The sequence below is a fragment of the Arctopsyche grandis genome, chromosome 2, assembly GCF_051622035.1.
Source record: "Arctopsyche grandis isolate Sample6627 chromosome 2, ASM5162203v2, whole genome shotgun sequence".
Lineage (NCBI taxonomy): Eukaryota > Metazoa > Arthropoda > Insecta > Trichoptera > Hydropsychidae > Arctopsyche > Arctopsyche grandis.
This window is the reverse complement of record NC_135356.1, coordinates 16,306,897-16,324,443: the sequence shown is the minus strand read 5'-3', so window position 1 is coordinate 16,324,443 and position 17,547 is coordinate 16,306,897. Positions and strand designations below refer to the sequence as shown.

The 17,547-nt window shown below is 32.4% G+C and overlaps 1 protein-coding gene across 1 annotated transcript; it reads left to right on the top strand.

Moving 5' to 3' along the window:
* Nucleotides 1-851: 851 nt before the first annotated feature.
* Nucleotides 852-11,986, top strand: LOC143922440 (uncharacterized). Its single transcript, XM_077445666.1, has 17 exons — nt 852-1,063; nt 5,943-6,116; nt 6,205-6,346; nt 6,419-6,562; nt 6,651-6,940; nt 7,021-7,228; nt 7,306-7,454; nt 7,530-7,730; nt 7,799-7,972; nt 8,050-8,282; nt 8,362-8,463; nt 8,544-8,701; nt 8,847-8,930; nt 10,001-10,179; nt 10,396-10,539; nt 10,621-10,717; nt 10,845-11,986. Exons 1-17 carry the CDS (start codon nt 920-922, stop codon nt 10,988-10,990), a joined length of 2,769 nt encoding a protein of 922 aa, XP_077301792.1. The 5' UTR covers nt 852-919; the 3' UTR covers nt 10,991-11,986.
* Nucleotides 11,987-17,547: the final 5,561 nt, after the last annotated feature.

Genomic DNA, 17,547 nt, shown 5'->3' with positions numbered 1-17,547 from the left:
AGATGTCGCTTTAGTGCGGGGTGATTTGAAAGTGTAGCCCCCCCCCCATATATTTAATGACGGTCTCCCTCACGGGCCCGAAAGTGAAACGCCCGACAACGCAAAAATCGGAAGGCAAAGATCGAAAGTCGAAAGATAAAAAAGGATGCATGGTAAACGGTACATACTCACTTAATTTGAGCGAGCAGGATACAACAGGAACAAGAGGAACATACTTTTTCTCCCGTATTCTGCGCGCGCACATTAAACAAGGCAACATTTGACAAAAAGAGAGATAATTTCACCGCATGCCACTCATATATATTATATATGGGTCTACGTGACGAGACAGAATGTTAAATGACAGAAAACGCAAATATCGGAAGGCAAAGATCGAAAATCGAAAGATCTTAAGTCAAAAGATCAAAAAAAAGGATGCATGGTAAACGGTACATACTCACTTAATTTGCGCGAGCAGGATACAAGAGGAACAGGCTTTTCCTCCCGTATTCTGCGCGCGCACATTAATACGGGAGGAAAAGCCTGTTCCTCTTGTTCCTGTTGTATCCTGCTCTCGCAAATTAAGTGAGTATGTATGTGAGTATGTACCGTTTACCATGCACCATTTTTTTTTGATCCTTCGACTTAGGATCTTTCGATTTTCGATCTTTGCCTTCCGATATTTGCGTTTTCAGGCGTTTCACTTTCGAGCCCGTGAGGTAGACCCATTTAATGAGTGTGATATCGACATAAAATACTGAATCGGGGGATTTAAATCCCCCATTCGGTAAGGGAAGCCCGTTACGCAAGAGACAGCGACGCCAGCTGGCAGGTGCAAGCGTGTTGCGGTCATGGTCGTGTCGTCAGATTGTCAGAGCCGTAGAGTTGCGCGGGGCGCTCGCGCAGGCGGGGGCTCCGCCGCTGTAAACATTAGATCGAGATGGCCGCGGAGATTGACGTGGGGCGCGTGTGCCGCACGTGTCTGTGCGAGGGGGGCGCCGACATGCAACCAGTATTTCCAACCACCCCCTTAAAAGGGGGCGCCTCGCTCTCCACCATGGTCAACTACTGCACCCAATTACAGGTACACTACACACCCTACAACCCCCCCCCCCCCACCACTTCCCCTCACTAATTGGCGCGTATTCTGACATATGTCAAATTTGTGTACGCCATCAGCTATGCTACCCAGCCTTGCTCGATAAACGTTTGTAAATTTCATCCAAAGAGAGTTGATCAGTTCCTTCGATACCGACGACTGTCAACCTTATGCCAGTAATCTATTTGATATGTATGGGACTGTTTTTGACCACTGTTATTTTAGGGAAGCGATGACATATTATACTGGTGATAATGTCAGCACGAACCAATTAATTATATTTTAAAGGTTGTTATGAGTCAATAGGACTGAATATAAAAATAATAATTTTTCTTCCTTATGTATTATATAGTAGGTATTCTGTTCGATAATCATTCAGCCGTCGAGTCATTCTAAAAATGAAAAACGTCACTAACATTTTCTACACAACGACTCCGACTCGGATCTATAATAAATTGTTTTTTCCCATTTTTGTTCCTGCATGTGTAAGGCTTCCACCTTACGGTATAAACTCTGAGTTGATGAAGCCTCAAAAAATGACTGCGTGTGCGTACAAGCTTTAGGATGAGGGTAGACGGTTTCGTCGGTTTTTCCCATGAATCTCATGCATACATATTTTATTTTTTATTTTTACATATATACCAGGAAGGCCTTACAAGTAAATCCCAATGCACCTTCCTGGCCAATTACAAATGCAGCATTTTTATTACAAGTCGTTGAATAACGAGACACTGAAAAACTCGCAAATTAACGAGACATCTATTAAATGTACATACATTTTATTGTACATCAATCATACTACAAATAGTGGTGACATAGTAGGTAGGAAGGATTTTTTGCCTATTTTTTTTTGCGGGAACCGTTTCAACAACGAAATCAGAGAAAATTGGCAAACTCTGATAGGAAACGATCAACCTGGAATCACAAATACAGGCCCGACCAACAGCATACTCTGAAAAATTAATTTTCATTCGAGGCCCGGGCCCAGGGATCGAACCCGACAAGTACATGCGTACTTGTCCCGTATAACCTTCCAATCTGATACGTTTTCCTGGTACGAGTTTATTTTTCGAGTCTTCATCAACTCTTGAGTTTATGCCGTAACGGCCACCGATGTGTAAGACCAGTTTCAGGTACATAAATATGGTCGTAATTTTGCTAACCAATGTGACGAATGGGCTAATCTTCAATTATAATATTTCTGGCGTACAGATACAGAGTAGTGTATATGTTACCCACTGAGAAAACAGTTGTGAAATCACTACGAGCTGCGGGGTGTCGATAGGGCTGGAGGACCATGGCGGGTAGCATTATGGAAATTAGAATACAGGAAAATCACGACTCTCAGACATGAGGAAACCGACCAGTTAGAAGTATATGATACAGCTAAATCTTTTTGTATATGTTACAGTCCAAGTGTTCATTCTGGTTCATAGGTCGTTCATACACGAACTATAGGTTTTACATAGAAGTTCTAAAAGTCAAAATCTATCTTCAAATAAATTCCCACCAAGTGTCACATGAACCTTTTATCTTTCAGGTCACCAAGTGTTTAAAAAGAGAAATCTTGTGGAAACCATATTACAACGTTGCTATAAATTATGTATGTATATGTTACAGTTGAAGTGTATCTTCCAGTTGTAATATATTTTGACTGGTTTGAATATATTCCATCTAACCTAGTACTAATTGCTATTATAGTTGAAGTGTATTTTCAATCTTAATATATTTTGACTAGTACAGTTTAACTATAAGTTGGTGCCAGGAGAGGTGTAGAGATTAGGTTATCGTGAAAACGTCACTCGACTAATAAATTGAGTTGGAAAGTCACTTTTTTTTTAAACACATTCTTAGAGTTATTGCTATACAGTATTCATTACCTTTATTCGTGATACCCAGTTAATATTACCGCATTGTTAAATTCTAACATAGGGATATAATTTACTAGTGGAATAGTATTCGAACATGAATGACTTAAAACGCCAGTTGGAATATATTACAACTGAAAATACACTTCAACTGTAACATACATACATGACAAACAAGTGTTGGATCAAATATTTTTATTTAATTTAAATTATGATTACATTTTTTGTCATTTTAAATGTTCTCTATAATTGCCGTGTCCTAATCAAGTTTTTAGATATGGCAACTCTAGTAAATCCCATCAAAACACAAAAAACAGCAAACATTTTCATCCAACCATTACTATTCAATTGCTTGTCACTGACTGGATCTACGATATAGATTTAGATTTCCATATGCAGTCTATGCTTCTGAATAAATGACTGAACCCGTTTCATTATCCCACTGAATGATCGGTATGAGAGTGTTCCACATAAAAACATCGACAATGGAAGTCTTTCTTTAGACCACAAACTGAAGGCCTGTCAATTCTACATCCACGATTCCTATTGTGTTGTGAATTTACATCACAATCTTCAGAGAGAGGTAGGCTATCGCCATTTGACATTCTTCCGTGGTAATTTGGACGGGGTTGGCGTTGTACTGACTATATCAACTTGAGTACTATGAGAAAAAAATTATTCCACATACCCCTCGGCATATGTAGAACCAGTTATGGGTATTTCCATTACATAAAAGGATGTACATATGTATGTAGATTAAAAATTAACACTTGCCTAGATCATTTGAAAATTGGTAGCCTGTTTTCGAATGATAAATTATTTATAGCATAAATAGCTTGTTAAAATATGAAAACGGAATATGATAATTTCTATTTACAATTAGAATTACTGTTTTCTTTGGTTTGCCGCGTCTCAAAATGTGCCACAGAAATATGCTCACAAAACATCCCTGCCATCTCTTTACCATTGTAATGAGTAAAATTATTAAATACATTCTTTTTGTCTCTCTGACTTTTCGCTGACTGAACCTTATCATTGGATAAGATTCACATTTAACCGTTTGCCGGCGGCCGTCTTCTATGGAAGCTTTGAGCGACAAGTCTGTAGCGAGGCTGTCTTTCATAGAATTTCTGAACTTTGAACGGGATTTTGAGCCTTATATGCGCTTATTTCAACTGTTTTAAGGTTCAAAATTGGTTGAATATATTACTGAGTTGAATGTCATCTATTCAATTTGCTTAAAATGAATATACCAGTCAAAAATTAGTTTTTTGTGGAACCATACTGAAACCTCGTTTATGTGACGTCACGTCTGTTGAACAATGGCGACGATACGTCTCAATTATATGAAGAATGATTATTTGACAATTAAGCCAAAACTACGAGATATATTATGTATTTTATTGTTTAAAATAATACTTTATGTGTTAATTAACATATCTGTTTACTTGAGTAAGTATTAAAATCTGTATTTAAGGTTGAAAACTCGATTGCTAAATTCGCGAAAAAGGTGCCGCGGTCAAGGCTTGTTTGCTATATTTATTGCCGCGGCAAAGGGTTAAAAATATCTAATATATGTATGAACATTTTTTTAAATTAATAGTCTCTTCTGCCCATTCCCTGTTTTATTCATTTTGAAATGCAGTTAAAAAGTGCTATTTTTTCATAGCAGACTGAAAATGAAGTTCTTATATTGATTATTCAATGTCAGATACAGTTCTCATCTCTTTCTTGAAATGATTTAACACTTGCCTTACTGTGCTAAAAAAATCTGCTAGTCACTGTATTGGATGTCAAGCGTCCAGTTAAAAATGTGTATGCGTATTTAAAATAATGCAAATTCTGCGAAGTTATTTATTGTTATTAGCTATAAAAATCATTTTAGCGTGTATTGAACGTCGAATAATAGATAACAATTGCAAGAAATGAACTGAAGTAGAAATGGCTGAAGTAGAGCTGTCATTCCAAGACGGATGTTATTCTCATACTGAATGTTGAGTGCGGGGTACTGAATTACCCGTCTTTCTTATGTACAAGTGGCTTCCCACTAAAATAATTATTTTCATTGATATTATATAAGTAGATCAATGTTTTTATTTCGTTTAATAATTTCGACATAATTCGAACAATAGAGGTACATACATAAAATATATTTGGAGAAATAAAATAAAATATAAGTTGTGGTTACTCGCTATCCATCACAGTGTGGAAAGTGTTAAACATGCCTAAAAATGACTTTTGAAATTTGAATGAAATTAAAATATCATATATTTACATATGTATGTATGTTTATTAAAAACTAAGACTAATTTGTCAAAACTATAGTTTAATTCAATACCATTATATTATTATAAATGATATTGTATTCACAAGCTATGTATATAATATCTAATTTAGCTTTCAGGATCATAATAGTCAGCTCGGGTGGATTTAAGTTGAAAAAAAAACTCTTCATTGAACTCCAAACCCTTCAAAAACCCAACGACAGTCTAAATTAGAGTACCATAAGGAAATGTAGCAAATTTAGTGGCCAAACGCTGAAAACTGTGGATTTGCCTAACAGAAAATCAAAAATTGATTTTTATATATAATATTATACATATAGAAATCAATTTTTGTATGAGAAAACTTATATATAATATTTATTTAAAAATTCTTGAGAACGTGGCAAAGCCAATAGACGCATTACAAAAAAAATGTCATAACAAAAAAAATGTCTTATTACAAAAAAAAATGTAATAAAATAACAGTAAAAAAATCACTAATTAAAAAAAAATGCAATAAAAAAAACCCATTACAAAAAAATGTTACACATGAAAAAAAGATTCACTCATTACAAAAAAAATGCATTTAAACAACAGTAAAAATTATAACTTGTTAAATAAAATGCAATAAAAAAACAATGACAAAAAGAGACAATCAAAAAAATGTATTTTAAATAAGAAAAAGAAACAATATGAAATATATATCATATTTATTTTAATTGAATTTTTCAGTTTGTGGAAGGCGATGGCTTGCCTGTTCAAATTTGCTGTAAGTGCTTGGAGAGTGTCACAAATGCGTTTTCTTTTAAGTTACAAGCCGAGACAGCCGATGCGAAGTTGAGAAATTATATAGCAGGAAAACATTCAAAACCATTGTTGTCTTCCTCCACGTCGATAAAGGAAGAGGTATTTTTTCAAATAAGATTCGTCTGTCATACTCATTACAAATATTATATTAAATAACTGATATTAATTCTTGAATTGTTGTATACAGGATGATTCCGAGAATTTGGTTATTAAGACTGAAATAAAAATGATCGAAGATGACTATGAATCGAATTATGAAGAAGATTATGCAATATCGCCGTGTAATGTAGGCAGTGATGACTCGGAAGAAGATTTCAAACCTTTAAAAGGTTTTGAATTTTGCTACGTATTTATTTATTCATTTTTTAATTTATATTAATATTATTATTGTTTAATTTCAGATTTAAAAGATGAAGCGATCAAGAAAACCTTAGACTTAGACCATTCGAAGAAAAATTCGCAGAAACTCGTGCCTTGTCAATTTTGCAACAAAACATTTTTGAATCTGATAAATTTAGAAAATCACAAACAAAAATATCACCCTGGTGTGTTTTTGCTCTTTTTTTTTTTTTTTTTAATAACAAATCATGATTTTGTAATGAAAATTGATTCGAACTTTTTATTATTTCGCAGGTTTCGTTCAGTGCGATATATGTTTGAGGGCGTTCACAAAATTATCATATTTAGAACGTCATAAAATAGCATCTCACACGTCGTCGACTAGCGGTACAGTTTTAAATAAAAAGGATAAAGTTGAATTCAATCCGCCGGTTTCTTGTACTTTGTGCGATTTTACGTTTTCGCGAGAAGAACAACTGATTTCACACATTGCTCTTTCGCATAATGGACCGAGAAAACGAGGACGTCCGTCGAAAAAGGATATTCTTTTGAATAAATTGAAATTGAAGAAGCTTTTAGAAACTGTTCGTATTCATTTAATTTTTTTTTTGTCACACGAAGCATTCACTATGCGTTCAATATCTAATTTGGATGTCTGTTTCAGATGAATATCAAAACGGAAGCGGACGATTTTGATGTGAGCGAAAATCCTGTCGAATTTTTCGATGGGATTCCGACTAGTCCTTTGGATCTTGAGCCAAAAGTTGAAATATTCTCTGAATCAAATAAAATCGGAAGCAATTATTGTTCCTTTTGTTGTAAAACTTTTAGTTCGTCTAGTTCTTACGATAAACATATCAGAAAACATATAGGTACGACCTTTACATATGTATATAAATCGAATCTATTATAAATTATATTTGACATTAATGTTTTGTATTATTTTTAGGTCATAAGCCTTCGTTTTGTAAAATATGTAATAAAACCTTTAAATATACTGCTGCTCTAAAAGAACACTTACAGTCTCACAATTCAATCGAATCGTTTGCCGATTTGGATCTGAAATCGAAAATTAATTTGCTGGAAAATCATGAGAAGGTATTAGAAATATTAAATTTGAGCACACATTTTGGGCATTTAATTTTATTTCTAATATGTTCATGTTTATGTTAGATATTGGGTATGAAGTTGGAAAATCTTAGTAATGATTATGTTACACAACTTATAATTAGTGATATTAAAGCTGAAAAATTCGATTTGTACATGGAAGAAATGAAAATTGATCCCGAAGATCAAATTCTCTCAGATTCAGATGATTCCGATTGTAATCAAACTAACGGCGCCGAAGATGTCGATGAAATTCACGATAAAAAGGTATGTTATAAAGTTTACAACTTTTTTTATTTATTTGTTATTATATTAATTACAACTTTTTGTTTTAGTTGAAAATATTCATCAACAAGTCCAAAGTGAAACAAGGCTTTTTCAAGCTTAGGAAGTATAAAATTCACAAATGCTCACTTTGCAACCAAAGCTTTTCAAGATCAAATCATATTATGCGACACATGTCTACTCACAACTTCAACTATCCGGACAAGTGTGAAATATGTGAAAAGGTACATATATAAAGTTTGATACAATCTATGACTTTTAACGTTTGAAGAGATATTGAGAGTATTTCAATCTGTTTCAGGTGTTTCCCAATAAAGATTTACTGACCAAACACAAACGCATGCAATGCGAAAATACAACTAAAACGTTCCAATGCGGCACATGCGATATGAAATTTACTTACGAAATGTCGCTTAACAAACACATATTGAAACATCACAAAGGCGAGTCAGTCTCGGTTAATTTCCTTGATCCCGTGTATCAGAAGAGAGAGAAAACGTTTATATGCTCCACTTGTAACAAGTCTTTCTATCGGTAAGTTTTGAATAGTCAATCATTTGTATGGCAAATCCAACAATGTGTTCTTTGAACTGACCGTTTGATACAATTGCAGAAAAGATCACTTGGACAATCACGCCAAAGTACACATGCCCAATGAGAAGAAATTTGAATGTCCCATCTGTCAGAAAAAATTCAATAGGAAAGATAATTTGAGGTAATTTTACATGTGGTTAATTTAAATGTGGCCCGTTTTACCAGCTTCAAGAAATTTTCTTTCCGTCTTTCGTTATGTAGGTCTCATTCACGGGTTCATGAAACTAACAAAGAAGACTTAGATTCGAATTGTTTGTGTGTGTATTGCGGAAGATCGTTTTCAAATTCGTCTAATTTAATAGTGCATATGCGGAGACACACAGGAGAAAAACCGTACAAGTGTGATATTTGCGGAAAAGGTATATATTCTTTTATGTAATTGCAGTGAAACCTTAAAAAGTAACTTGTAACTTGTTATTAAATACAATTTATATTTTCCAATGTGACAATTTCATTTTTGTTTATTGCAAATTTAATACATTATGTTTCCGTTATGAATTTCAGGATTTCCACGTTCTTCTGATCTTCAATGTCATCGGAGGACGCATACCGGTGAAAAACCTTGTCTTTGTACTATATGTGGCAAAGGTATATATTTGTTTATTTATCAACCTTCTTATCGTCGTGAAAGTTGGAATGTCTGCTTGCCATGATCGTGCGAAAATCATCATTTATTTTATTTAAAAGAAATTTGATTCGAAAGTCGGATCAAACTTTCAATGCAATTTACTTTGGATTACTCTATATGAGTTAGAAAAACTAGAAATATATTACGACGAGCAAATAGTAGAAGCAATAAAATCTGTTTTTACTTAACCCTTTGAGTGCTGACGTCTTTTCTGTTGAGAGCCCACGTTTCTAACTAGAATTATTTAGAAATGCAATAGAAAGCAGGTATAAAATTTGTAGCTAATCCAAACAAACTCTAGATAACTATTTTCGAGTTATCGAGTTTTGTAAAGGTGTGTTTAGACTCTAATATGTCTTGCAACAATATAAAATAAACAAAAGAAGTCTATTAATGAATGTATTTTTCCAAAACTAGTTCCATCTTCTTCATTGTTGTTAAAATGTAATGCTCACAATCTAAATGTCAAGCCACAATCTAAAATGCTCGGCAGTTAGAGATTTCCATCGATAAGCTCTGCTATGGTTATAAATTCAGAGATTCCAGTGTAAACCAGTCTTTATTAACATTGACACGGATTATACGACCCATACGTTCAATGCATTTTTTTTCAATGCCTCCTGGAAAGGCTTAGTGGGTAGTAATCTTTTTTATTTTTTACATACTCAAAAAACAACGTATTTCATGCTCATGGAATTGTTGGCAAAACGCCGATCGCCGTTGGTCAGCATTCAAAGGGTTAGCATTCACTTGTTGGTTTTCGCATATTCATGAAAAATTGACACGACTGCTTTTTATTATTACGAAATAATGTTCACAATATATCTTATACATATCTATTTTAATAGCTACTGATCTACTGATCATTTTCTATTTTACAATTTAATTTAATTTGGTTAGTAATCATAGTATTATGTTATTCTAATGTTAATGTACAGCATAATAAGAAAAAGAGCTCAAAAACCTATTTACAAATCTTATATCATACGACTGTTTTGATCTTTGAGAAACTTACGCATTTCACTTTCAGGATTCTCCCGTTCAAACAAGCTGGTCAGACACATGAGGATCCATACGGGTCAGAGACCTTACAAGTGCACGTACTGTGAGAGAGCCTTCACGCAATCCAACGATCTTACTTTACACATCCGACGGCACACGGGAGACAAGCCATACGTTTGCGGCGTATGCGGCGATCGCTTCATCCAGGTACTGTCCTTTTATCCGCGGACCAGTTTGCGAAATTGATGCTGCATACTCACTTGTACACGTTGATTTTTTGTTGTTGTTGTTGTTGTAAATGTATTGCTGTTTGCGTTTCGATCCAGCGTTGAGCGTTGCTGTGATTATGTTGTATTTTGTCTTGGCTGTTGTGCGATGTAGTCTTGCTTTCGAGCGTTTATTAACGATGGGTGTGTTGTGCAGGGTACAGCGTTGCAGGCTCATCGAAGGATGCACAGTCACTATGAAGAGGGCGCTCAGCCTCCCTTCATCCCGTCGAACTCCGTCAACAGCCCCAATAGGACGCAAGGTGTAAACCGTGTTTCCATAATCGGAACCAAATCGCAGGTTATACATATTTTCAACACTTTTCAATATTACAATAGTCAATCAAATGGTTTTTTGGAAATTGCTTTTTTTAATTTACAGTTGACAGTGACAACAACGACGTGCACGTCCACAAGTCAGGTCTCCAATACAGTTACCACCAGTACTTCGAGTTCGAATTCAAACCGCGTGTCTACCGGTAATTTATTCACTCACGCTCAGACATTCTAATCACTTTGTATGATATTTGTTTAATAGTCACTATAAGTCATCGATTGTATGGATGGAATGATCTATTATAATGTGTTGTTTGAAAATTATTTCAGCGAGATCTCACAGTTATATGGCTAATGGTGTGTCGAGTTTTCTGGCGAGCTCTTCACTGTTGCTTCAGAACATGAGCGACGTGCCGAACGCCATCTCTAATATTCCGCTCTTCTCCCTACAACATTACAATCAGGGTTATAATTGATTTTTAACTTGTGCTCTGTATGTTTCATATACAGCAGTCTCCTGATATTCCAGGTTAATGACAAGGATGGCGGACATATGCAGATGGTTGTAAAATAAATTCTGATTATCCGAATTACGAATTTTTATCTCGATGGAAATTTGATAGTAACTTCTTAATGCAGACCCCAAGTTTCCATAATGAATATGTACGTATTGCGTATCTTAAAAATCTGTGATTTTGAGAATTTCTTTTAACGATTATGTCGATATGAATGTTTAAATTCCTATTGGTCTCTGTACTGTAATGAATTGAACATATGTAAATCAGTGTCACATTTTGACTAATGTGATTGGTAACTTCTTCTTGGATCACTCGTATCACATTTTAACCACTTCTCGATATTTTCAATTTTCTTAACATACAGTGTCATTGGTTGAAAAATAGTATCGTTTAAAAATGATTTTTAGTTGCATTCAAACGATTCAAAGACTATGTAAATAATTTTTTTTAAGGGGGTCAACTCAAATTTTATTTATTATTGAAATATTTATGTTAAAAAAAAATGATTCGGTCAAAAATTTATTATAAAAATCCTCCTCCATGTGCAACATTGTCAAGCAATTATTATAAATGCTGGTTTCATGCACAGATAATGTGAATAATCAAAACGTCTGTGATGTAATTTTTCCTATTGATTTCCATATTTTAATAAGAGCCTTTACAATGTTATTTGATGTTTTAATTAGGGCGAAAAATTAAATGGTCAGTATTTAAATCAATTTTCGGTCAGTATTTTATTAACAAGATAGTTTTTTTTTTCACAGAAAAAAAAAGTCAGTATTATTTTATTGAATGGTCAGGTTAAATAATAAATAATCAGTGTAAAATAATAAACTGTCAGTATTTTAAACCATTTCTTTATAGATTGCATTATAACTCGATAGATAATTATTATGGTAGGTTTTACTTATAAAAGCAATACTGTTTTATAATTTAGGTTTCAAAAGTAGTATAAAAAAGAAAACAAAACATTGCTATTTTTTTTTAATAATTGATAATCGCTATATTGGTTTTTCATTAAAAATTGACCCCTTATCATTTCAAATTAACTCCTATTCATTTTCAAATTGACCCTTTTTCATTTCAAATTGACCCCTTTTCAATTGTTAATTGAAAAGGGGTCAATTTAGTCAATAGTCAATTTAGGTCAGGTTGTGAATATGGAATACAAAAGCTGTATAAATTTCTTTATTAATCAAAATTAAGTGCTATATTTTCCAATTTCGATCCTCTTTTTTTTCCATTGCATTTTTTCCGCATTGGTAGAAGTTTTTACATATTTTAATCCTTTACTTTTAAACCTATAACATGTTTATGTATATATTTTTTGAAATAAGTTACCGATCACTTCTCCAGTATTCCGAAAGTAGATTAACAATCCACATTTGAAATACTTCGTTTTTAAATCGATCAAATGTATTCATACCTTGAATATTATCTATATCTTCTCGGTAGGCCACTCGTACCAATCTTCAGTGTTGATATCAGAACAAAATAATCGATTTAATATTAATAAATAATGACCCTTCAGATTTAAATACTGACCAAAAATGCAATAAAATAAGTCTTCAGTTATTAAGTTAGGCATTGCTTTGCGTGTGCATATTTTTGTCGTCAGCCTCAGCCATTGTGATAGAATGACATTGTCGACTAAAACAAGCCGTTCCCAAGGCTGTCAATTTAGAAAAATATGTATGTATTTTTCAAAAATAATTTGAAAATTTTTTGTTTATAGTAAATATCTTCGTTTGTTTGTGTGTATATATATATATATATATATATATATATATATATATATATATATATATATATATATATATATATATATATATATATATATATATAAGATATGGTAGATTTTACCATGTGCTATGTTTGGAATTGATAACAATGAAGGAATAACTTGTTTACATTTCATCGATCTGCTCAGATCCGATTTATTTTGATTTATGTTTTTATCTAAGACCGCATCTTGAATATGAAACATCACTCGGTACATTCAAGTGCATACTTAAAACACAGTTAAAAGAAAATTAACATTAATTAGACTGTTCAATTCAAAATGGCAGAGAATGAATTATAGTTTTCCTGTATGTAGATTTCAAAAGTATCAAAATTTATTGAACAAAGTTATTGGATCATATTAGAAGTAGTAAGTTTTAAAATGAAACTGTAAAATTGACAGTGGTTTTATCATGTGGTATTTTTTACCAAAGTTTGTATTTTAAACGATTTGTGTGTGTAATTTTTAGCCATTTTACGTGTTATGGTTTGTGTTATATGTATGTAAAATCTACACGTTGAGATTAATTTTATTTGTGATTGGAGTTTGAATGTATACAGTTTGTGACTGAATATTGTGCTGGAATTTTTCTGTATTACTGGTATGATATTAACAATCGAGTAAATAATTGTTGAGAAAGTTTTCGCAATCGTCAAAATGATGTACATATGTGGTACTGTATTTCTTTTTTTTTGTTGTTGTTGTTTTAAGTACATAGTAAGTGATAAAGTTAGATGTGAAGAATTATTTATATTTTTTCCTTACCAAATGTACAATTTTATATGTTGTATTATATAAATAATTTTAATAAGGGACCCTCTATATATTTTATCAAATTTTAAATGAATGTAATAATTCAGAAAAATTATATTTTTAAAAATATGTGTAAAATTCACAAATAGTGTGACGGCTACAATTATTTATCGTTTGTAATGTAATATAAATAATCTTATTCAGTGACACGATATTAAGTAAAACATTTGTGTACGTCGCTATAAGGATATCTTTGTATGTATATAGAGTATAAAACTATTCGTTTTATTTTGTGTTGTAAAATATTTAGGTTTTATATTTACAAATCGCGAATCTTTCGCACGACGGTTGAATCTGGTGGAAAGTGCATACACGCTAAACCGTTTGCCGGCAAATCGAAGGTTCGCCGATGATGAATCACTTTATAGCCTCTACCGTTATTGGTCGATGAATTTGTAACAATGAAACTGAGAATTTTATATCAACGTTGATGTAAGTTGCCGTGTTGTGCCTTGTAAAACAGAAGCTAAAGCAAAATAAATACATAAGCAATGCTGCATACTTCTCATAGTAGTGTGTGTGTATTCATGTTTTAATAATTAAATGTATGTACATATATATATATATATATATATATATATATATATATATATATATATATTTATATATGACCTTGTAAATAAGTGGAACTTCTTCAAAGTTATACGGATCCCCAAATTTAAAACTAAACTAGTCGAAAAATCCACCGGTTTAGAAAGAGAGTTGTCGTCGTCTTGTAAATAAAATCAATTTTATTGCGTTTGTCTGGTTGTTGTATTTGTTATTTCAGTGTTTCTCAAAGTGGATGCTTCAGTTAGGAGGCCACGATTGTGTGAGTCCTCAAGCTCGACATTTTCCAGTGGAAATTAAATGTCATCTTTATATAAAACAATTTTGTGTCAAATTAATAAAAATATTATATTTGAAATTTGTGTTATATTTGTTGAACTAAAAAAGTTACATAAAGTATGTACATATGGAATAAATTTTCACTTTGGAAATGATAAAATATGGAATAATTTTTTTAAATGTTCTGCTTCTGACTTCCTATAAAATTAATATGACAGAATGTCGTATTATGCGACTCAAATACATAGAATACATTCCAAATGCAAATTGCTTATTTTGAAAATAATTTCAACCTTGGCGTATTTTATTTGAGTGCTAATTTACTTATTATATAATACAATATTTTTCTTATTCTGTCAACCATTTTTGTTTTTCTCTGTATGAAGTGACCTAAAATGATTAAATTCCGTGACCCTCTTAAGTTCTTTGATTCAAACAATCAAGATCAATCTTGAGTCTCAATTTCTCACTACTGTATTCAACTCCTTTGATCAGCTCGACAATTTCACCTTCAGTAACGTCTTATTTCTTCTCAATTGAGAAGAAATTTATTTTACAATTTTAATCTTACCTTTCCAGTCTCTCAATGTTTATCTTATAAACAGATATATATATATATATATATATATATATATATATATATATATATATATATATATATATATATATATATATATATATATATATTCCTTAAAAAGCGTTAAATAATAAAATATACATGTTACAGTCCGAGTGTTTACTCCGGTTCGTTCATGAACATACCAGTTTGTTCATACATGAACTATTGGTTTTAGTTTTAAGTGCTAACAGTCCTAAGCTATCTTCAAATAATCTCATTTTACTTTTAGCTGTCAAAACCTTTGAGATGTTAAAACGTCAAGTATTTAAAAGGGAAATTTTATACAAACTACAATTCCCGTTTCCGCTAATATTAAAAATACTGTAACTCAGGGTAAGCATACATACAAAGAGGATGAGACAAACGATAGAGATTACTCAAACTTATGCCTAATAGTTTGTGCACGAACAAACTAATACTTTTGTGTATACTAAAGATGTATAGATTAGTATGTTCATGAACGAACGGAATGTACTTTTACTATACCTATAAGGTTTTTCAGATTTAAAAGGCGAGCACAGAGCAAAAAAAAAAAAGAAAAACACTATTCAAAGTCTTGACGAATCTCTGATCTGAAGTTTGAAAGATTCCACTGTTGTAAAGTACTATGCATGTTTTTTTATCATCATCGTGTTAATGTATGTTTATAAAATTTCTATTCATATACTCGAATGAAACTCGAAAGTCCATTTATAAAAAATGCAACACCAAGATACTTTTACATTCCAATGTTTTCATGTTATTATTTAAGTTGCTTATAATACTGTCTTGCCGTAACTATTTTTGTCAATTTTGTAATAGGCGAGGTCCTCAATTGATTGAATTGAACGATACGATTATAATCCACATCTTAATTTACTGGAATAGATGACGATGGATCTAAAGGCGTAGTCGTTTAAAATTTTAGAATCGACTGTGGCTATTTTTTCAACTTCTATATCTCATTTTCCTGGTAACTTTTCCTGATGCTGATATATAGCAATCTGACGTCGAAACAATCACGTGTCATTGCTTTTTGTAGTGCTTTCTAAACGTTCATTTATAACTTATAGAAGTATTGAAAATTGTTTATGCAAATATTGCGATGATGATCTCTTCTATTTCAGATAGTAAAAGTTACCATGTTTTGTTTTTTATACTCCAGTGTAGTAAATTTTCTTTGAAATGTGAATTATATTTTTTACAATCGGATTCTTGGCTTACCGGTTAATCCACGTTTAAAATCCATTTTAGGACTTCCAGGTATGTATGTACATAAATCCGGAACTAGTAATATGAGTTGTTCCGATGATGTTTTGAGTGTGCTGTGTTACATTGTAAGACTTACGAGAATCTCATACGAATTTAAATTACTACATACATATGTTAAAATGCAAAAAAATATTCGCTTCACAGTTGTGAGTCCTCTCCAGGATGAATAACGTGTAAAATTTGCTTATGCATATTTGAAAAAATAAAATAAAGTGACGAGGAAATGTTTATTTATTATATTTTTTCGAAGTGTCAATTAATTCTCCTTTATACCATCCGTTGTGATCGTTGATGTATAATACACTAGATGGGCCCAGACGTGTTATTTTGGTCGGAGATCTTGTCTTCACTAACTGAGGGGTGCGGAGCGTTTAACTACCGGGGACGTTGGGTTTTTTTCCCTACGATGCAGCGGTACCTACCTACCTACTAGGAGAAACTGTGCATGCCCCAAAAGGGAGACAAGTATAACACGTGAGGGCGGATCTATTATATTATACATCAATGGTTGTGATTGTTATTTTAAGGAGGAAAAAAATGAACCATATTATTTATTGTAAATTTATAGTCACCATTATAATATAATTAAAGGTTTGATTAAAAAGATGATAGTTTCATTGATTTTATTTTGATTGAAAAAATATTTAGTAACCATATTTTACCTATTGTTTTGCTTTTTATCTCAACAGAATGTTTGTCATGATTTGCTCTAGTAGAAGTATGTGTTATCTGACAAAACGAGTGGGGGAAACGGAAAGTCAAACAAACAAGGCTATTGGCAATGGATTAGCTGTCATCGTATCTACAATCTAAGAATTTTTAAACTTGTTTATGGCGATTGAATTTTACTACCGACTTTGCGGAAACAATGAAATCCTCTAGCAGGGTCCAGACCTCGCAAAATGGAAAAGTTCCAAAGCGATCTGAAGAGTTTAGGAAGTTTTTTCATAGCATTGGACAAAGTGAAATAAATAAAGGTTGTGGCTATTTGTAGGTACTATATCTGCAAATTATTGGCTATTTGCAGGTACTATATCTGCGAAAGGCGCAAAACCTTCTGCGCATGCGCGTGAACTGTCACTGTCAGCGTGTTTACTGTTAAAATTTTGTTTTAAACCTCTTAGAATTTAGTTCGAACTCGTAAAGTTACGTAGAGTAAAAAATATAATCCAAATTAGTTAATATTATTATTTGTTAGAAAATTATTATCATATATAACGT